Source organism: Ceratotherium simum, chromosome 39 (assembly GCF_057802395.1).
Source record: "Ceratotherium simum simum isolate JZ-2026a chromosome 39, ASM5780239v1, whole genome shotgun sequence".
Classification (NCBI taxonomy): Eukaryota; Metazoa; Chordata; class Mammalia; order Perissodactyla; family Rhinocerotidae; genus Ceratotherium; species Ceratotherium simum.
In genome coordinates, this window is record NC_141938.1 from 10,418,063 (window position 1) to 10,439,799 (window position 21,737).

Sequence of the window (21,737 nt, forward strand, 5' to 3'; positions counted from 1 at the left end):
ATCCTGGCAAACCCCTCTCCCACCTGCCCCAGGGCCTTGTCTCAGGCTGCCTGTCATCTCCACAAGGGGGTGCCAGTCTCCTCAAGGAAAGGGGCCACCACTGCAGCAGGTCACAGTCCCTGTCCCTGAGGACAAAAGTGGCTCCTCCAAATGCATCACCTGTCACTCCTTCATGCCTGCCTCCATTAAGTCAGTGCTCACATGGTTCCTGTGCTCAGCTAGGCCAGAATGAGGGGGTCCTGGGGGTAAGGACTGGGTCTGACTCGTTCCTGTGTCCCCAGTGCCCTAGAGCCCTTCTGGCCCAGTGCAGGTTACTCCTGAGTTTGTGGGCATCATAGGGCGAAGATGTCACTTAGAGGGGGTGCGGTCAGTCACAGGGATCATCAGGGTCTCTGGGAGAAAGCTTAGAATAGCTCAACAGAGCTGGAAACCAAGATTCATTTCTCAAAAGTTTACTGATGCTTCCCAGGGTTGCAAAGACAGCTTATAAAACCTGTATTTTGAGGCTTCCCAGTCTGAGGAAAAAGCAAGCAAACCAAACAGCTCCTTCGGGGATTAGCCTGACCTTGGTAGGGTCAGATGGTGGGTCAAAGGGCCAGGATTTTGGAGCTGGTGAGGGCTAGGCTAGGTCCGTGTGTGAGGGATCGCAGCTAAGTTGGAGCAGAGGTCCCAGATTGCAGGCACTGGGCTGGGCTGGGTTGGGCAAGGTGGTTGTCAGTCGTGGTTGGTAGGGGAACAAAATCCACGGCGGTGGGCGCATCCATGACTGTGAGCAGCTCACAGACTGCTTACGTGGCGGTGGGCGTGGCTCGGGGGCACGGCGCGGGGTCAGCAGCTCTGCCTCTTCTCACAGATCCAGTTGTCCCTCTCGTTGTCGCTGCACGGTGCGTCGTTCCACATCCCCGTGTCCAGCATCATGACGCAGTCCTCACGCCCCCCTGAGTCATTGGGCTCCCCCTGCCTCCAGTGGCTGCAGTGGTGTGGCATGGGTGTTGCTGGGGGTCTAGACTGAAGATGGCCCTGGCGTCCAGCCTCCCTTCCCAGGGGCTAGCCTGTTTATAAGTTGGGTCTGACCGAGACACCCTGAGGGTCTATCCTAACCACAGACACAACTTTCTAACGCTGCGAAGTAATTTCCTATCCCTCAGATTTTAGCCCTCAGCCAGTTCCTGGGGTCTAATCTGCCCATCTCACCTGAGACGCTGAGATATGGCCAAAGCACTTCTCCACGGGTCTCATCCACCCTCCTCCCCAAGTCCCTTCTCTCACCTGAAGCTGAGCGAGACTCCGTCCACCCACTGGTAACCCTGGATGGTGCCCGCGCGGCGCACGGTCCTCAGGCCCAGCCAGTAACCGCGGCCTCGCGTGTTCCGACTCAGGAAGCCCTGGGTGCGAGGGGAGACTGAGCCCGCAGAGTCCGCCCCGCCCCCTCTGGCCACCTCCAAGCCACGCCCTCTCAGGTGAACTCCGCCTCCGGTCTCGGACCGCTTAGGCTGCGCACCTGCTCATCCAGGTCTTCCACAATCACCAGGTGCGCGCCAGAGCTGGTGCAGTTGTGCTGCGCCTCTTCCCATGTGGCCTTTAGCTCGGAGAAAAGGTAGCAGGAGCCCTGGAAGGGCAGCCACGACGCGGGGCACTGCTCCCAGGGGCCTGCGAGGTGGTGAGGGTCAAAGAGGTGGATTGCCCCCAGGAGAGGACTGTGGGGTGGGGTTGGATCTCCTGGCCCAACAGGAGCGGAGCCACAGAGAACAGGCCAAGGTCAAAGTGCAGGGCCGGGCGTTTCACGGGAACCCGAGGTCCACGAGGAGGGTCCACATGTCCCCTCCCCTCGCCCCTCCCCCTCCGTCTTGCTCACCGTTCCCTAGCCGGGCCGCCTCCAGCGCCCTCAACAGCTCAGCGCGGATGCCCTCGCGGTCCCTACCCGCTTCAGCCAAGCCCTGGGTCACTGCAAGATCAAGGAAGGCCAGATCATAGCTGGGGTCAGGGTCAGGAGTAGGGTCCCGATTCGGTCAAGTCAGCATGCGTGTCCGTGGTCAGCGTCACCGTCAAGAATGACATCACGGTGGAGGACTGTTACAGCTGGGGAGGGTCCGGTTAGGAGTTGTAGGCAAGGTCAGAGTGCAGCGGGCAGGGTCAGGATCACAGGATAGGGTCGGGGTCACACAGGGATCAGGATGTGAATGGAGAGTCTCGTGACAGGCGCGGGGAGGGATCACGGGTCGCGGCGCTGTCCTGCCCTCACCGCGCTCGCTCAGTTCTTTCAGGGCGCTCTCCTGCTGGGACAGCTTTGCCTGCGCCTCCCCAAGCTGGGTGCGAGCGGTCTGCAGCTGCGCCTGCGTCCCCTGGCCTGGGAAGCGGGGAGGATGGGGACGGGACATCTGAGGCTAGCCCATAGGGCCCCCACCCAGCTCGTCCAGTTCCGGCCATAATCGCCACACTCAGGACCATAAGCCCCGCCTCCTCAGCCCGCAGGTCCTTACAGCATCTCTTGCAGGATTGGATCTCCTCCTTCAGGGCAGCCAGCACCTCCATCTGCCCCGAGGCTGGAACAACCCCCGCCCACCCAACACACGCCAGGTCACCACCCGGGGACTCACGGGACACCCTTCCCCTCTCCGGGCCAGCCCTGGGGACCACAGGATCCCCATCCATCCACCCCCTACCCGTCTCCAGGGTCCAGACACTCCTGCCCTGCACATCCCGGGGGGCCAGGAGCCCCCGTTCTGCACTCACCATTTGTCCTCAGCAGGTCCTGGTAGCTGAGCAGAGCCCCGTGCTCTGTGGCGGCTGCAGAGAGAGGCTCCTGCAGGCACCACCCCGGGGGCTCGGGAACTCTCCCTTCGCCCACACCGCGTGAGCACCCCAGTCTTGGCACACACAGAGGGGCGGGCAGACATACAGCCCACAAAATGTGCACACAGGCCGAGGGGAAACAAACACAGGGGCGCATGCACACACATTCCTGCATGCACATGCACACACACGTGGGTGCACACAGTCCGAAGATGTACACACACTCTGTTCACTCATGTTCACACTCAGACCCAGGCAGGGGTCAGGGACCCAGCTGGTGTGCCTTGAGTGGGGAGGTCTATGTCCCCAGGGGGTCAGACACACCTTCCCCCATTATGCAGTCACTCACCCTTGGAAAGTCCGATGGTCAGAATGAGGCCCCACAGGATGGTGGCAATCATGAAAGTCACAGCTAGCCAGAGGAGTCTCCATCCCCAGTGTCGCCAGGACTCTGGGATAACACAGATGGACTCCTGGGTCTCTCCTGCACAGGAACATCCTTCCTCCCTGGGCCCTGAGGACGGAGCCCAGGACACTTGGGTTCCTCCAAGGAAATTGGATTTCAGAGAGTTTAAATAAGTTGCCTGTGGTCACACAGCCCCTAAGTGGCAGGTTTAGAATTTGAAACCAGGTCCAGCTGGTTCTAGGACCTGTGATGTCTCTCTTGCACCACCACGTGGGCCCTCTCTTGGTTGTTCCCCTCCCTTCCCCCATCAAACCCAGAGGACCCAAGGGGGCAGGTGAGGCAATCCCATTGTTCCTACCTCCAGGTGCCTCCTCCAGGTCGCCGCCCCACTTGCTGTACCCGGCATTGTCCATGAGGAGCACAGATATAAAATATGCCCAGCCTTGGGCATAGATATAAATGTAGCCCCCTCCCTCACTCGCCCCGCCCACTCTCTCTTCCTTCCTTCCCATCTCCTGAGTCTTCACTTCTAGTACCAGGGACCCACTGAGCAATCACAGGGCTGTGCCCTTTCTGGGTTGGGCTGGGCTAGAGGTAAGGGTGTGGTAGAGGAAGTGGGAGTTGCGGGTAGAAGGGGGTTGAGAGAGTGGAGGGGATGCGGAGTGGAGTGTGTGTGTGTGTGTGTGTGTGTGTGTGTGTGTGTGTGTGTGCAGTTCCAGCCTCCCTGGCCTGGTAGCTGCAGCAACATCTCCAGGCTGGTTCTGGGGCTGCACTCTGGAGCTAGGTCCCCATCTCTTAGAGGTCTGGGGCTGGCCTTACTCCGAGAGACACAGGCTGAACTGGCCAAGTTCTGGCCCCTCCCTGCTGGTTGCTGAGAAAGCCCCTCAGGCGTGGCCCCCATGCCAGCTCAGCTTCCCTCCTCAATTCTCCTCAGGTGCTGCCAGAGGCTGGGTCTGCCCCTGCCCTTAATTCAATCCTTCTTGACCAGAAGGGAGAACACACACATTTGTTGGGTGGTGGTCAGCTAAGCTTCTGGACTCTACTAGTGGGTGGTGAGGGGTGTGTGCATGTAGCTTCTAGAAGCCTCAGTTTTTCTCCTCTGTGAAATGGGGGACAGTGACAGGGCCTCCCTCCAGGGGATGCTGTGATAAAGGAAGGAGGTCACGATGTCAAGCCCTGTACCGTCCCCAGGCACGAAACCCACTAATGCTCATTCAGTCTTCCAACAAATATTGAACACCTGCCGTGTGCCAGGATTGGTCTAGAACCTGGGCATCCATCAGTGCCCCAAATAAGCAAATTCCTTCCTTCCTGGAGCAAACATTCTGTAGGAGGTGAGGAGAGACAGACTGCAAATAATGAACTGAATGAAAAAGTGAGTTGTAGAGTGTAGTGGTTCTCACCCAGGGCTGATGACGCTCCCCAGGGCACACTACGCAGTGTCTGGAGACATCTGTGGTTGTCACAGTTTGGGATGGGCGATGCTATCAGTTAGGATGACTCTGACTCACATGGTCTACACTGTCTCCCAGAGGTCCCCCGGGGGATTCAGCCCACAGCAGTACCTGCTCCAGGCACATCCTGTGTTGGCTTCTTCCCTTTCCTGTCTCTCTCCCCTACCTCCTCCCAGGGCTTCTAGAATCACCTCCCAGATAAACTACAAATCCTGGAATCCTTATCTTAGTTTTGCTTCTGGCGTGGCCCAAAGACTCCTTGGCTGTTTCAAGAGATCAGCAGAGTGACACGCTCTGCCTGGCAGGGACCCTGAGGTAGCTGTTATTGGTGATATTGTTATTATTACATTTCCGTGGTTCCCATGCAAGATCAACTGGGACCCCTAGGAAACGGAATTGTCCCTGTGCAAGGAGAGTCTGCCAGAAAAGATTTAAGAATTGATTTGTAGCCCATTTTCCTGGGTGGCGCCTAAAAGGATGATTATCAGGACGATGATGGTACTGGGTTGATTGCTTCTTTATGGGAAGGAATCCGAAGCTGAGAGAGAGAAGGTGGCTCCCCCAAGGCCACTCAGCCAAGGAGTGTTGGTGCTCTGATCCAAGGCCACGTGCCTACTGCTACAGGGACTCTTCTCTCAGTTACCCGGAGAGACTGAAAACTCCCAGCCACAAATTCCTCCCATCTCAAGACAGAGGCTTCTCTGCGACGGGACTTTGTTACTCCTCCCATCAAAGGTGGAGTCCACTTCCTCTCCCTTTTGAATCGGCATTATCCACGTGACTTGCTTTAGCCAATAGTTGTGCAGAAGCATCACCACGTGACTTCCGAGTCTTGGCCCCAGTATGCTTTGCTGCTTCCGCCTTCCGGCTTCTGGGATGCTGCAGGCCGCCATGTTGGAGGGCCCCGCTTAACTTCGTGGGGATGAGAGGCCCAGTGGAGGAGAAAGCAGTCCCGCTCACGGCCAGCAACAAAGCTCCATCTTGGCTCCTCCAGCCTTTTCAGCTGCCGTCAAAATACAACCACCCCAGTGATTGTGGGCGAGACCAGGAAAGGAGCCGCCCAGTCAACCTATGGAATTGTCAAAAATAAAAAGTCACTGTTGTTTTCAGCCACCAACTTGTGGGGTCGTTTGTTATATTGCGTAACTTAAGCAGCGGTAAACATTGACACGCACACCCTTGCACTCCAAGCAAATGCAGCCATTATGGAGTCTGGGTTGCATGGGGAGGGGGCCCACTTTCCCCAGACGTTCTAGAAATGGTGGGTCCACTGATTCCAAGACTGAGGAGAGATGGCCCTTTTCTGCTTTCAACATCAACATTCTCAGAGGCGTGTCTCTTCTCTCTAGAACCTCAGCCCCCACTCAGGGCTCACTGCCACCATCTGGTTTCTGATCCAGCTGGTGCCCAGTGACGTCGCTTGCCCACTCCAGCTGCTTCCTCTTGGAACCCAGCATCTTGTGGATTTCTCTGGGGCATGTGATTCGGCTTCCCACGCCCTGATTTCTGTGGCTCCTGGGGCGCCTGTGCATGTGGTGCTGTGAGCTGCTCTATGCCAGGCACTTTTCTAGGCGCTGGAGATTCAGCGAGGGACAAAATTGCCCAAAATTCCTGTTTTTATGGAAATTACAATCTTTTGGAAGGGAAGACAATAAAAAAAATAATCAAATATATATCACGTATTATAATGTCATAGTGTGATAAGTATATACACTGTACTATACTGTCCCACCAGGGAGAGAAGGAACAATAAAGTAGGCTAGGGAGATAGTGAATGATTTGGGGCGGCTTTTTTTATGGGTATGTGAGGAAGATGGGCCCTGAGCTGTGCCAATCTTCCTCTGTTTTGTATGTGGGACGCCATGGCAGCATGGCCTGATGAGCAGTGTGTGGGTCTGTGCCCAGGATCTGAACCTGTGAACCCCGGGCCACCAAAGTGGAGCATGCAAACTTAACCACTACACCATCAGGCCAGCCCGTGGGGCAGCTTTTTTAAGGTAGGATGGTCAGGGAAGGTCTTTCTGAAAAGGCAACACTTCTTTGGAAAACAGTTTGACAGTTCCATGGTTAAACATAGAATTACCATATGACCCAGCAGTTCCACGCCTAGGGATATACCCAAGAGACATGAAAATACACGTCCACACAAAAACTTGTACATGAATGTTCATAGCAGCATGATTCATAATAGCCAAAAAATGGAACTAAGCCCAAGGTCCGTCAACTGATAAATGGATAAATAAAAGGTGGTATATCCATATAATGAAATATTATTCAAGCATAAAAAAGAATGACATTCTAATACATGCTACAATGCAGATGAACCTTGAAAAGTTGCTACATGAAAGAGGCCAGATACAAAAGGCCACATATTGTATGACTCCTTTTATATGAAATGTCCAGAACAGGCAAACCAGTAGAAGCAGAAATTAGATTAGTGGTTGCCAGGGGCTGGGAGTGATGGGGGGAAACTGAAGGTGATGGTTAAGGGGTATAAGGTTTCTTTTTGGGATTATGAAATGTTCTTATGTTGATTGCGGTGATGGATGCACAATTGTGTGAATATAATAAAAACCATTGAATTGCAAGGGTGAATTGTATGGTGTGTGAACTATATTTCAAGAAAGCCAGAGAGAAGGAAGAAAGGAAGGTATTGGAGGAAGCATACACCAGCCCGGGGGAACAGCAAGTGCAAAGGCTTGGAGGTGGGAATGTGTCTGGCCTGTAAGGGGAACTGTAGCTAGCATGGAGTGAGCAAGGATATACTCAGAGAGTTACCTTCATTTATTTAACGACTCCTAGGTGCCAGACACGGTCCCCTGGAGCTGTGGATAACAAGTGAAGAACAAGAAACTGCAATCTCTGCCCTCATGGATGTCAGGCATTAAACCTGAGAATTCCAGTTACTATGCCACTAGAATGCAATGTTCCATAAACCCATCTCTTTTTCTAATTAATGGCTTTCTCCTTTACTTTTTCTTATTAGGAAGCAGCTCAGATCTTCTCTCCTGTCTCTTGAATTGTCCAAGAATCTTTAGGGGTCCTAAAAACCACATATTGGAAGAGAGGGACAGAAAGACTTCTACGTCCAAATGGAAATTGGGTCTTACCAGTCTACTTTCCAAGTTCTTCTCCAAGACACACAGTGGTGCTATCGAAGACTCGTCTTGACGGTCTGACCAATGATATAGGTAGCCTTCTGGGTCCAGATACCCACAGGCCAATGCTGTGTCTCTTTGCGAGAGAAAGATCCCACTCCCTCCACATGCACCTGGGCTGAGATACCCATGCCTGATACCCACCATCTCAGAGACTCATCCTTTTAGGTCTCACACACAATGGCCCTTCATTAATTCATTTAACCAATATTTATTGAGTGCCTGCTATGTGCTCTGTTGAAGGTCCTGGCCATGTATTCGTAAATAAGACAGCCAGCCCCTGCTTAGATGTATCTAAATCTAAATATTTGAAAAGCAAAACTTTAGGGGAAAAATCCAGGTAGAAAGGGTTTCTTAGTCAAAATATCAAGAAGAAAAACAACAAAATAATCATTAATAAATTAAGCTACGTTTTTAAAAAATCTATTTCTAATTGGGTCATGTTTTGGTAAGAAATCGTTTTTCCCAGATCTTTAAGTTTATCACATACTGTTTTCTTAAAATTATTCTAATTGCTGCTCTCTTTTTTGCTGTACTTTCTCATTCTAGGCTTACCTCTGGTATTTCCCATTTGTAAGTCTTTTTCTGAAAAATCAGTTGTATTTATCTTTTCTACTGTTTTTGGTTTAATGACATGGTGTTGTTTACTAGTTGAGTCAAACTGCCTGGGTTTAAATCCCAGCTATACACCACTTATGAGCTATATCATCTTAGGAGGATCAATCAACTTTCTTCTTATGCCTCAGTTTTCATCCATAAAATGCGAAGAGTAATATTAATAGTTCCTACCTCATTCGACTGTTGTGAGCTTATATGAGTTGATATACATAAAAGCACTTTACATGTGGTGTTTTGTTGCTATTCTTTTTTTTTCCTTCAATTATTTTGCCTTTTATCTTTAAAAATTCCCTACTCCTATTTTCTTTGGGTTCATTTTTGCTTTTCAAAGGCTAATTTATCAAGTGAAATCCTTAACTCCTTCATTTGCAATCTCTTCTCCTCTATCTCCTTCCTTCTTCTCTGTCTCACTTTTTTTTCACCCTTAGTTAAAAAAAAGGTCTTTAAATTATTCTCGGAGAACTACTGTTCCCACTTCTCGTTGGATCTCATGGTGGCTTTAGATTGTGTTTCCCGACTCCTGGAGATTTCGAGTGTCTATTAGATGTCGATTCACTCTTTGGGTTAGCTTTTCTGTAAATTGTTTGTAACTTTCATCCATCTGTTTCTAGGAGGTGGTTTGTTTTTTTCTTATTAATTTATAGAAGTTCTGTATGTACTATAGATACAGATGCAAATATCATCTCCCAGGTGGTGGCTGGTCTTTCCTTTTTTCTTATGGTGCTTTTGATCCCTCATCAATGAGGAAGTAAAACTTGGTGGGCGCACACTGAAATAAACTAGTAATAAACTAGTTGTAGAGGCAGCCACATATTTAGATCTCAGTAACCTGGGATCGAAGGAAGTGGAAACCACTTGAGGTTCATAGCACTGTGACATTTATGTAACTTACACACACACACAACCACACTAAGTATGTATATTTACGGGTGTGTATCATATCAGACACATCAGAGCGGATGCCTATGGTACAGCGGGAGGAAGAACATTTAGACATTTAAGGCAAGCAATGCTCAGGGGACAATGCAGGGCTGAGGAAGGTTATTTTCCACCAAATGGGAGAGTCTTGCTCCTCTTCCTAGACATCTCCTTGTTCTGAGACACGAGACCCATCTTGCATTCGTCATCAGAAATGGAGCCCGTGTCAACAGGCTCTGACTTAGCAGCAGGATTTTACTGTGGGGCAGAACTTTCTGGGACAGCCTCCTTCTGGGGCTCTTGAGGACAGCAGTTCTCAGGGAGGGCTCATAGGGAGGGAACTGAAAAAAAAAAAAAAACCCCACAAGGATTGCACAATCTCACCAGAATCTGTTCTTGGGAAAGGATCTAGATGGAGTTGGTTCATCAGCCCTTATGGAGGAGAAACAACGAATTCATTTGGAGGTTCAGAGGTTCTCTGGAAGAGGTAGCATAGGGACTAGGCCGTGAAGGACAAGTACACTGTTGGCAGAAAGAGGAAGGTCCACCAGGCAGAGCAAACAACCACGGCGGAGGCAAGGAGGCAGGAAGGTGGGTCTCTTTTGTATATACCTGTAGCTGAAGCTGCCTTGGGGAGCCAGGGGGAGCTGTTCTGCTAAGGAAGCAACCAGAAGGCTGCCCACTCCCTGTCCAGTGCCCAGAGTTCTCCACAAGGGAAATAAGAAGGGGAGTGAGCTCCCAGGCATGATGTTGGCCACGGACTTCTGACCTCCGGCCCTGGCCCACAACAGGGAAGGGAGACTCATTTCCAGGAGGTCAGGGGGGTGGGCAACATGTGAATTTTAAAAAGGGAATTTTAAAACTACATGGTGAGTCTGGGAAGCACAGGGGACTATGAAGACTCAGCCTGGAGAATCCAGGAGGGCTTCCTGGAGGAGGTGATGCCTGGAGAAGGAGCTGGAATTATTCTGGAAGACATGGGTGGATGAAAGAGTGTTCCCAACATGATATTAGCATACACAAAGATTGAGAGGGAGGAGGGAACGGGACTTTACTGGGAAGCTGAGACTAATTCAGGGGCAGTAGTCTAGGGCTGGGGTGTCAGCTGGAGTCAGATCGTACAAGACCTTGAAGAGCCGGGACAATGGGTTTGGACTAATGTGGGAAGAAGGCAAAAGTGAAAGGACTCAGTTCCGAGGCCAAGACCACTCTGTGGTTTCCATTCTCTCCAGAGACGGAAGGCTCACTACTCGCCAAGGAACCCAGCTCAGTGCAAGGGGTATGTTACACTTTGACTGGCTTTTTTTTTTTTTTTTTTTTTTTAGCAAAAGAATCAAGCATGCAAAAAAGTATGCAGAAAAGAATATGAAAACCCACCTGCCTTCTACTCAGCGTTATCAGTTTTTGACATCTTCACATACTTCAGAGTCTTAAAAGTAAATAAATCATAATAGAATGTGGAAGTCTCATGTACCCTCCACGGTCTTATTTCTCTCCTTCCTTCCCCAAGGCAATTGCCCTCCAAACTTGGTGTTTCTCATATTAAAACATCCTCTAATTATGTATGTATTTAGACAGTATATTGGGTTGTTTTGTACGTCTGGAAGCTTTATATAAATGGTACCATGTGGTCCATATCCTTCCATGGTTTATTTTTCCCTCCTCCACGTTACAATTATGAGATATATCTATTCAACACTTATTCTTCACTTAAAGTAAAAGATAAACACAAGAAAACAAATGCTTAGTAAACAAAGAATGAGCTAAAACTTCCTTAATCTGATAAGCAGGAATTTCTAGGAATCCACAGAAATGTCTTAATAGTGAATTCTGAGAGCCATTTTTGGTAAAATCAAGAACAAAATAAAGATGTCCCTATTGCTATGTTGTCAATACGATAAGAAAATAACAAGAAATAAGACCCATAAATATTGGAAAGGAAGAGTCAAAGTTGAGAGTATTTCAAAATCCTGATCATTTATCTAGAAAGTCCTGGGGCCAGCCTGGTGGCGTAGTGGTTAAGTTTGGCATGCTCTGCCTCGGCAGCCTGGGTTCACGGGTTTGGATTCCAGGCACAGACCTACACCACTCGTCAGCCATGCTGTGGCGGCGACCCACATACAAAATAGAGGAAGATGGGCACAGATGTTAGCTCAGGGCCAATCTCCCTCAAGCAAAAAGAGGAAGATTGGCAACAGATGTTAGCTCAGGGCCAATCCTCCTCACCAAAAAAAGAAAAAAAATGAAAGTCCTAGAGACTTAACTTCTGGACTAATTAAAGGACACAGCAAGATTCACCTGTGAAGGGAGCAGCTTTCTTATGTCCTAGCGATGAGCATTTGAAAATGAAAGAAGAAACAAATCCTCTTCCCAATATAAGGAAAATCGTTGAACATTAAAGAATAATCGTAACAAGAGTACGAATAAAACTATTAAACACAACTAAGATCTGAACAAATCGAAACACAAGTTGAGTTCCCCAAAAGAACGCTCAGTATTTTAAAGTTTTATCTTCCCAAATTAATTTAGAAATGCAATGCTGTCCCATTAAAAATCTTAAATAGATTTTTGATAGTTTCATTGTGTTAAAATACGCATAACGTAAAAATTTATCATCTTAACCATTTTAAGTACACAGTTCAGCAGCGTTAAATACATTCACATGGTTGTGCAACCATCCCCACCATCCATCTCCAGAACTTTCTCATCTTCCCAAACTGCAACTCTGTCCCCATGAAACACTGACTCCCCATCCCCTCCCCCAGCCCCTGGCCCTACCATTTACTTTCTGTCCCTATGGATGTGCCTCCTCTAGGGACTTCATATAAGCAGAATCCTAAATAGATTCTTTTGAGTCTTTTTCAAACTTTTTACTTTGAAATAATTTTAGATTTGCCGGTGAATTGCAATGATAGCACAGTCGTGGCTTCATATCCATGGTTCCACTTTGTAGATTCAACCAACCACGGATCCAAAGGTCTGTACTGAATATGTACAGACTTTTTCTTGTCATTATTCCATAAACAGTTCAGTATAACAGCTATTGACATTCTATTAGGTATTATAAGTAATCTAGAGATGATTTAAAGTACATGGGAGGATGTGTGTAGGTTATATGCCAGTACTATACCATTTTATATAAGGGACTTGAGCATCTGTGGATTTGGCATCTGCGGGGCTCCTGGAAACAATCCCCCGAGGACACCAAGGGACGTCTGTACAGAGAATTCTGTATACCCTTTACCCAGCTTCCTCTAACGTTACATTACCAACATATATTTGTCAAAACCAGGAAATTATTATCGGTGCAATGCTATTAACTAAACTACAGGCTTCCTTTAGATTTCACGTTTTTCCCGCTGGTGTTCTTTTTCTGTTATAGGATCCTATCCAGGATTCCACATCACATTTAGTCATTGTATGAGCTTCCTAGGGCTGCCATAACAAAGTACCACAGACCAGGTGGTTTAAACAACAGGAATTTATTGTCTCGCAATTCTGGAGCCTGGAAGTCCAAGATCAAGGTGTCAGCAGAGTTGGATTCTTCTGAGACCTCTCTCCTTGGCTTCTCCCTGTGTCCTCCATGGTCTTCCCTCTGTGTGTGTCTGTGTCCTAATCTCCTCTTCTTATAAGAACACCCGTCATATTGGATCAGGATCCATCCTAATGGCCTCATTTTAACTTAATTACCTCTGCAAAGACCCTCTCTCCAAAGACACTCACATTCTGAGGTCCTGGGGGTTAGGACTTCAAAATGTGAATTTTGGGGGGGGGGCACAGTTCAGCCCATAATAGCTGTCAACTCTTCTTAGTCTCCCCCAAACTCTGCCAGGTTCCTGGTCTTTTCTTGTCTTTCATGATGTTGACAGTTTTGAAGAGTTTCTATCACGCACTGTACTGGATGGTTCTTGATGTGGATTTTTCTGCTGCTTTCTGATTAGACTGAAGTTATGGATTGGTAGAAAGAGGACCACAAAGGAGAAATGCTCTTCTCATCACATCGTATTGGAGAGGAGGGTACATCATGTCCACATGATTATCGCTGGTGATGTGGTTAAGGTGGTGTCTCCCAGGTTTCTCCCCCATAAAGTCACAGTTTTTACCTTTCCATACCCTATTCCATACATTCTCAATGGGGTTGACGTTACTCCCAAGGGGGGCAAAAAAAATGTTAGATGTTACAATGCCCATAGCCCTCCAAATCTCAAGCTCTACCCAATGAAACCTTATTCCTGAATCTTTAATACGGGTGGACAATAAGGGAAAATATAGCCTTTATATGCTACTTGGTGGGGGGCAAAAATGAAAAAAAAAAAGTTGAGAAACTCTGCTCTATTCCTACGAAGTGAGTCAGTAAGTCAGACCCACTCAAGGGGGAGGAGAATTAAGCCCCTCTTCCTATAGGGAGCACTATAAAAAAATGTGTGAACATATGTTAAGACCACCATGGTAATTAATAAATATTTTTCTGGGGAAAATATTTTGAAGTTATGCAAATATCCTGTTTCTCCTTAAAATCGCACCCATTAATTGCAGCATCTGGCGGTGTATCTTGCCTGCGGAAATTATTACCGTGGTGTTCTATGTTGATTTCCTACTTCCCTCTATGCTTATTCATTGGTCTCACTCTGTGAGGAAGACCAAATTGATTATTTTAAATAAACTTTATATTTTAGATTCACAGAAAAATTGAGTAGAAAGTACAGGGAGTTCCCATATGCCCCCACACATGCGTAGCTTCCCCCATTATCAACATCCTACACCAGAGCGGTACCTTTGCTATAATTGATGAAAATAATAAGAATAATAATGTTTTCACATATTGAGGCATGTGGGGAAGCCATTCTGGTTTAAAACTGGTTCCAAATAAAAACTGTTCTTCCCAGAGCAGCCTGAATTATGGCCCACCAAACATGCATTGTACATCTGCTTTAAACATTTTCCCAAAGCAAAGAATGCACTCTTTAAAGATGGGGTGAATGCCCCCCTTCCTCTGACGCCAATACCAGTACTTCCTTCAAGATAAGGTTTTCTTCCCAGAAAACCAAGGTCAAGTTGACCTGCTGTGTATGAGCTAAACTGCAGCAAAACATCTCCTTGTGACTTTGGAAAAAATTGTATTCCTGTGATGCTTGATGTATGTTCTTTGTTCTGAAATGGTATATAACCATGCTGTAAACCACGCTTCCCCTGAGTGCTTATTCCCTGGTGGAGATTGCACTTCTGGGCTAGTCCTCAGCTTGGCTCAATAAATATCACCTTATCTTTCTTATCTATAGATTGATTATTGATTATTTGCATTGATATAATTGGTGAACCTACATTGATGCATCATAATCAGAGTCCATAATTTACATTAAAGTTCACTCTTGGTGTTGTACATTCTATGAATTTGGACAAATGTATCATGACATGTATCCACCATTATAGTATCATACAGAATATTTTCTCTGCCCTAAAAATCGTCTGTGCTCCACCTACTTACAAGTAGATTTTTGAACATTTTATTGAGGGATTGCCAAACAGATGTTAAAACTAGCTTGACAAGTGGATTATTTAGAATATAATAAAGAGGTTACAACTAGTGAGGGTAACACTTTGGGCTCAGAGGTTGAGGAGGAATGGAGCTTTAGTTTTCACTGTACAGATTGATGAGTTTTGGTTCCACGTGCATAGATACTTATTCAAAAACATTTAAACATTAAAATATTCAAAGCTGTGGTAATTTAAAAAATCATCTTAGAAATTGCGTAAGAATAGGCAAGAACTTTTTGATAGAGAAGAACACGCCTAGCAGATATCACAACATATTGTAAGCTTGGCTTGCATTTCCCCAGAAGCAAAGCCTGAGACAAGGGTTTGGTTACAAGTGGTTTATCTGGGAAGTGATCCCAAGAATTACAAGTAGAGGACCAGGTAAGCGGGACAGGGAAGGAAGGAAGCCAAGACAGGGGGCATGGATGGGCAAGCGGCTGCGCTGGGCAACTGAGGCTCAAACCCATTAGGGGCCTCTGGGAGATGATCTAGAACATTCTTCTGAGCTATTCTTCTGGTTGCAGGTTGGGTTTCCTGGGAAGCTGACTCTAAGTGAGAAGGAATATAGCATGCAGGTTGTTTATTGTGATATTATGATTTATAATAAGAAATACATATTTGGCACAGAGCTTCTAAAACCCTTGGAATTTCCTAAGTGATGAGAGAGGTAAAGGTACCTTTTGTTGTGTTAATGAGGTGACTTTTGGACCACATCTAAGGATGGCTGCTGGTTGCCAGTGGAGCCAACCATGTGATGAGAGGGTTGGAACTTTCAGTCCCATCTCCAACCTCCGGGGAGGGGAGAGGGGCTGGAGATTGAGTTCAATCGCCAATGGCCAGTGATTTAATCAATCACGCCTGTGTAATGAAGCCCCCACAAAAAACCAAAAGGATGGGGTTCAGAGAGCTTCCAGGCTGATGAACACATGGAGTTTGGAGAGAAGGGCACACCTGGAGAGGGCATGGAAGCTCTGGGCCCCTTACCCCATACCTTGCCCTACACGTCTCTTCCATCTGGCTGTTCCTGAATTACATCCTTTCATAATAAACTGGTAATATAGTAAGTAAACGTTTCTCTTTTTTATTTATTTATTTATTTTTCCCCAAAAGCCCCAGTAGATAGTTGTATGTCATAGTTGCACATCCTTCTAGTTGCTGTATGTGGGACGTGGCCTCAGCATGGCCGGAGAAGCGGTGGGTCGGTGCGCGCCCGGGATCCGAACCTGGGCCGCCAGCAGCGGAGTGCACGTACTTAACCACTAAGCCACGGAGCCGGCCCAGTAAATGTTTCTCTGAGTTCTGTGAGCCACTGTAGCAAATTAATCAAACCAAAGGAAGTGGTCATTAGAAACTCTGATCTATAGCTGGTCAATCAGAAGAACAGGTGACAACTGGAACTTACAATTGGTGTCCGAGAGGGGGGACATTCTTGTAGGACTGAGCCCTTAACCTGTGGAATCTGACACTCTCTCCAGGTAGATGGTGTTCACATTGAGTTGAATTGTAGGACACCCAGCTTGTGTCAGAGGATTGCTCACATGTATGGGGAAACACCACCCCATGTTGGAACTGAGTGCAGAATCATTTTATTTATGAAGGAGCATCCTTGGGATCAGCATCTGCAGGAGGGTGAGAAGTCCGTGCAATTTTTTTACACCAAGCAATTCTCCAATTCTGACACCATCTACCTGGAGATAGCATCAGATCCCACAAGTTAAAGGGCTCGTTCCCACAAGGCTGATCCACATCAGATGCCGGCTGTAAATGGGGTACCCAGGCTACCCACACTTCTGCTTGATGACTTCGAATTTGGGGGTTCCCGTGACTCCCTCTCAGGTTCGGTAAGTTGTTGGAACAGCTCACAGAACTCAGAAATATACTTTGCTTACACTTACTGGTTTATTACAAAGGGCGCAACTCGGAGGCAGCCAAATGAAAGAGATGCACAGGGTAAGGTATAGGGGTGGAGGGGGTTCATGGAGCTTCCGTGCCCTCTCCAAGTGCGTCACCCTCCCAGCACCTCGAAGTGTTTACCAACCCGGGAGCTCATCAAATATCCTTGTTCAAGAGTTTTTGTAAAGCTCCGATCTCCTCCCTGGAGGTGGTAGGTGGGACTCAAAGTTCCAATCCTCTAATCACACATTTGGTCTTTCTGGTGACCAGCCTTATCCTGAGGCTATCTAGGGATCCCATCTGAAGTCATCTCATCAGCATAAACTCAAGGGTGGTCAAAGAGGTTCGTTATGAATAACAAAAAACACTCCTTTTGAGCCAGCCCTGATGGCCTAGTGGTTAAAGTTCAGCACTCTCACCACTTTGGCGGCCTGGATTCCTTTCCCAGGTGCAGAACCACACCACCCATTGTCAGTAGCCATGCTGTGGCGGCAGCTCACATAGAAGGACTTACAACTAGGATGTACAACCATTCACTGGAGCTTTCGGGAGGAAAGAAAAAAAAAAGAGGAAGAGTGGCAACAGATGTTAGCTCAGGGTGAATCTTTCCCCGGGGAGAAAAGCAAAACAAAACAAAAAAAACACCCCTTCCACTCAGCAAATTCCAAGGGTTGTAGAATCCCTGTGCCAGAAACAAAGATCAAATCTCTTTTTTCTTACACCACAGGAAGGAAGCAGGAGTGGGCAGAGGGAGAAGTTAAGCTGGGCAGGTCTGACAACAGCCCCTGCTGACTGCCTGGGGAGCTCTGAAACCAGAATGGTCCCCATGTTGGGCCAATATGGCCAGAGCTTTTTCCCCCTGCACAGGTGGTGAGCTGTGCCTGGATGGGACATGACATTGGGCAAGGTGGCTTTCCAAAGCTGAGTCTATCTCCAAAGGGACTGACAGCCCTCCCAGCAGGTGGGGCAACACGTCCTTCCGTGAAGGGGGATCTGGGCAGCCCACTCCAGGGTCCACCTTGTCGTCAAGGGAGGAGGGAGCTGGGGGACATTTATGCCAACTCCCAGTGGTCATTGGTTGACTGGGGGCATTAATTCCCTGGTGTTTCCAGCCTTCAGGACGAGCTCCAGCCACCAGGGAAGGCCCCCTGTCAAGGGGGCAGGGGCTGGCAGATGGATGCTGGAAGGCGTGCATGGATGTGATAAAGGTCCAGTGGACGTTGCAGCTACACAGAGCTATCCAAACCGTGTGATCTTGGCAGCGAAAAGAGAGTAGATCCATGGAACACACAAGCCCTGATCGTATCCCACATCTTGTCAATTTATTAAACTCCAAGGAGCAAGGTGCCCAGAACTACAACCTCTGAGCTACGGGGAACCTTGAAGCATCAGAGGAAGCCGGGCCCGGGCCCATCGGGGATGAGAAATGTGCGAGGAAGGAGTCCAGAGCTTCTGCCAAGATCCGCAGACCAGGAGAAGAAACCCTGGTGTGAACATGGGTGAAGTTCTGCAGACCCAGCAGAGGTGGGGCTGGGGCCGCAGGAGTCGAGGACAGAAACCAGCCTTTAGTCACTGGAGCAGGAGGCCGCGGGCTTTTTGCAGACCCAGAATTTGCTGAGATCACACCTGGAGTCGTTCCAGCCTTTGTCCTTAAACTCCGCACAGTCTTCCTCCCCGCTGCTGTTGGGTTCTCCTTGGTTCCAATACTGCGCGAAGCTGCAAAGCCCACCCAGAGTGTGAGCCCCTGCCCCACTGTGTTCACCGTGTTTCTAGCTTCTGTTAACTTGATGCTTTCACATCTGCCCTGCGTGCACATGCCGGACACGCCTTATTCTGGAAAACCCGATGACAAGCCCAAGTCATCTTGCCTTGATCTCCTGCCTCCCCTGTTACCCCCACTTTGGGGAAGGGTCCTCCTCCCTGGGGCGTGCTTTTCAAATAAAAACCAAGCAGTCCAGAGCCCACACCGCCAGGCACATCCTTTATGGGGTCTCACTCTCAGGGCCACTACCCCTGCCCTGATCACCCCAGGACCAGGTCCCAGGCAACTAGGAACAGCCCCTATGCCCCAGAGCCCACCGGAATTATTCAAACTAGCTCATCCTAAGCCTGCCTATCCTGCCTCACCCTTTCCTTCCAGTGGGAACTAAAAGAAAGACTTTCGCCCACAGATCCCCCTCCCTCTGCCCTCTGACCCGCCCTGGTGCCTCCCCATGTGGCCCCCTGGTCACATGATGTGCATTCCCTCTCTTGGGATCTGTGACTATAACAAACTATCTTTTCAGTGGCAGTCTGATCTGTTGGCCTTACTATACCTCACATATTCCATTAACACACTATATTTTAAAACACCCACCCAGGCTGCACACTCCTCCCGAAGCTCCAATGGTGGAATGTGGGGCACCTGTCATCCTACCTGAACGTGGGTAGGTGAAGACAACCTTCCTCAACTCAGTGAAAATCCCAGACTCTTAGGGGGTCAGGGAGGCGGGGGGAGGACTCCCAGGTAAACCTCACATCAGGGTTTCAGAACCCCATCCCCACCTGATGGAGTGGTCCCTGCTCCTGAGACTTACCTGGGCAACAGGGGCGAACCATCCAGCCAGTGCCACGTGCCTTCGTGTTTCAGGTCTGAGAGCCCCATCCAGGTCAAGCGGTTATACCCGGAAGCCTGCAGCTGCAGGAAGTTCTGGGGGGTGTAGAGGAGAAGTCAGAAGGGAGCTCTGCCCCCACTCCACCCTGACTTTCTGGGCTCAGCCTCTCCCCAGTCTCTTGGTAGGAAGTTCCTCTTTCAGTCTGACCTTCAGCCTTCTAGTACGCCAGATCCTATGCTCAGGGTGTCTGAGTATCTCTCACATCTGTATCCTATGAGCACGTATGTTCTGACTTGCAGACATAGGTGCACAGCTGGTGTCTACTGTATGTTTATGTATTTTACGTGTGCTAAGCATGTCCTCATGAACTTACTCATGACAGGAGTTTAATGTGCTGGAACCAGATCAAACCAGCTCATGAGAGCTGATCATGTGTGTCTCTTTTCAGCTCTGCATTGAGTGAAGTCACGTGACAGCTCAAAATCTGCCACGGTGGGAGGATTTACGCCAGGGAAATTAGCAAATGCTCCAAATCAGGATTTCCTTTCCCCTCCACAGAGAGCGAGTTGTTAAACACTTGCCAGCACACCACTGGGTTTACTTAAATTTTGTGGGTTTATGTGTTTCCCAAAACACTCATACACGTTCAGATCTTGTCTGTATCCCCGTGCAAGGCACCAACCTGGGACCCCCTCATTCATATCCTTCCCTTCCCACCTTTCCAAGTGGAGTAAGCCGGTTCTCTTCCAGAAAATCCCCTGTGCCATCTCTCCCCCAGGTAGCCAGTGGCCAGATGCATGCCCCAGGCCAGGTGGGGACCCCCCGACAGGCGTACCTGCTCCTCGGCACTTTTGATGACAACGAGTTGAGCCCCTACTTCCTCGCAGGCTGTCACAGAGTCGTGCCAGTTCCGTTGGGAGTCAGAGAAGAAGTAGCAGTTTTCTTGGAAGGACCTCCACCCCCAGGGACAGGGGTGGCACAGAAGGGCTGCTGGGGGAGGCGGGTCAGGGCTGGGACCCAGATCGGAAGGCCCCTATCTCTGTATCCACCAAGAGAGTCGGGGGCCCTGCTTGATTCTACACCCCACAGGGGCTATTCCCCCCTCCACCTCCCGAGACCCTCCTTCAGCCCCAGAACTCAAGAGTCCTGGCCCCCATCTCCTCCAGACCTGGAGCTCAGAACAGGAGACTGGCTTAACTTGGTGCCTACTGTGTGCCTGGTGGCCCCCGGAACACCAAGTGCAATCATCCTTGTTATTCTCTGCTCTTATTTCACGGGTGAGGAGACAGGTTCAGAGAGCAGCAGTGACTCAAGCAGAGTCACACCCCACAGGAGACGCTTCTGGGCCCTAGGACCTCCGGGTTTGGCTGCTCACCGATTCCAGCCTTCAGCTGGGTCAGCACTTGGTGGATCTCCTCCTGACTCGAATGCTCCAACCCCTGGGCCCTGGGGACTTTGGAGACTGTACCAAGAAATAAAGAAACTGCAATTATTAAACACCCAGTGTGTGCCACACCCTGCCTGGACCCTCCGATCATTGTTTCTGAGAGTCAAGGTCTTGGTTAATCCTATTTGAAGATGAGGAAAACTGACATCCAGAGAAGGCTGGACCAGGAAGGTGGATGGAGCCAGGACTCCCCTCCTCTCCTTCCCCTTCCATCATCCCCTGCACCAGGGGCTGTGGGAGACCACCAACAGCTGACCAGGGAAACCCAGAGGCACCTGAGTCCTGGCTTTCACTCCCCCTCCCTCCTGGACCTGGAACCCCGAGGCTGTGTCTGCAGCCAAAGTGTCCAGGCTGGGGACCCCCAACCCTCGGGGCCTGCCCCTGACCTTGGACAAGGATGGCCACCAGCAGCCCTGTGAAGAGCATAAGACAGAGGAGCAGAAGCACCAGGGGGGCCCGGCCCTGCCCCAGACACCCTGAGGGAGAGAAGATGGGTGGTTCCAGCACACCGGAGTCTTTGCCTCAGCCTGCCCCAGGGACAGCCTGTCCCCCAGCCTCCACATCCCAGGACCCAGGAGTCCAGGCCCCCAGCCTCCACATCCCAGGACCCAGGAGTCCAGGCCCCCTGCCCAATCTCCCCAGGACCCAGGAATCTGGGAGCAGTCATTCCCTGCTCCCCATCCCCGCATTCTGTCCTACCTGGGAAGTTCTTGAAGCCATGAATCTGTGGAAATCCAGAGCCTCTGGGGGAAAGTCTGTTCCCACTGGTTATCAGCTCTTGCTCATCTAAATGGGCAGAGCACCGCCTCAGAGCCTGGGCCAGCTGAGCTCAGAGCTAGCCATCCCCTTACCCACCTCCCCAAGATCCCGGAGTCCCAGCCCAGTCTCACCCAGCGCCATCGGTTCCTGGGAGTCAGGCTT

At 49.4% G+C, this 21,737-nt stretch overlaps 2 protein-coding genes across 4 annotated transcripts; both read right to left on the minus strand.

The window, feature by feature from the left end:
* Nucleotides 1-436: 436 nt before the first annotated feature.
* Nucleotides 437-3,641, minus strand: LOC147912174 (C-type lectin domain family 4 member G-like). Of its 3 annotated transcripts, none has more exons than XM_087426059.1 (9): nucleotides 3,558-3,641; nucleotides 3,143-3,244; nucleotides 2,734-2,787; nucleotides 2,481-2,543; nucleotides 2,243-2,347; nucleotides 1,856-1,945; nucleotides 1,502-1,650; nucleotides 1,270-1,385; nucleotides 437-970 (listed from the first exon to the last, which is right to left on the minus strand). In XM_087426059.1, exons 1-9 carry the CDS (start codon nucleotides 3,610-3,612, stop codon nucleotides 829-831), a joined length of 876 nt encoding a protein of 291 aa, XP_087282185.1. In that variant the 5' UTR covers nucleotides 3,613-3,641; the 3' UTR covers nucleotides 437-828. The 3 variants fall into 3 exon arrangements, with proteins under 3 accessions (XP_087282185.1, XP_087282184.1, XP_087282183.1); XM_087426058.1 differs by having other exon boundaries at nucleotides 3,143-3,307; nucleotides 3,558-3,639; XM_087426057.1 differs by having other exon boundaries at nucleotides 3,143-3,337; nucleotides 3,558-3,639.
* A 14,515-nt stretch (nucleotides 3,642-18,156) lies between these two features.
* Nucleotides 18,157-21,737, minus strand: CD209 (CD209 molecule). Its single transcript, XM_014797699.2, has 7 exons — nucleotides 21,707-21,737; nucleotides 21,516-21,602; nucleotides 21,203-21,292; nucleotides 20,745-20,831; nucleotides 20,205-20,356; nucleotides 19,352-19,464; nucleotides 18,157-18,491 (listed from the first exon to the last, which is right to left on the minus strand). Exons 1-7 carry the CDS (start codon nucleotides 21,714-21,716, stop codon nucleotides 18,341-18,343), a joined length of 690 nt encoding a protein of 229 aa, XP_014653185.2. The 5' UTR covers nucleotides 21,717-21,737; the 3' UTR covers nucleotides 18,157-18,340.

What these genes read in the sequence shown, in the direction of transcription:
- LOC147912174 (XM_087426057.1), bottom strand. Translation starts at nt 3,612, where the DNA reads ATGGACAATGCCGGGTACAGCAAGTGGGGCGGCGACCTGGAGGAGGCA. An exon ending in GGACCTGCTGAGGACAAATG is followed by an intron (nt 2,544 to 2,733) that starts GTGAGTGCAGAA and finishes GGGTTGTTCCAG; the next exon opens with CCTCGGGGCAGATGGAGGTG. An exon ending in GGAGTCTCGCTCAGCTTCAG is followed by an intron (nt 971 to 1,269) that starts GTGAGAGAAGGG and finishes ACACCACTGCAG; the next exon opens with CCACTGGAGGCAGGGGGAGC.
- CD209 (XM_014797699.2), bottom strand. An exon ending in GGTGGCCATCCTTGTCCAAG is followed by an intron (nt 20,832 to 21,202) that starts GTCAGGGGCAGG and finishes TTCTTGGTACAG; the next exon opens with TCTCCAAAGTCCCCAGGGCC. An exon ending in TCAAAAGTGCCGAGGAGCAG is followed by an intron (nt 19,465 to 20,204) that starts GTACGCCTGTCG and finishes TACACCCCCCAG; the next exon opens with AACTTCCTGCAGCTGCAGGC.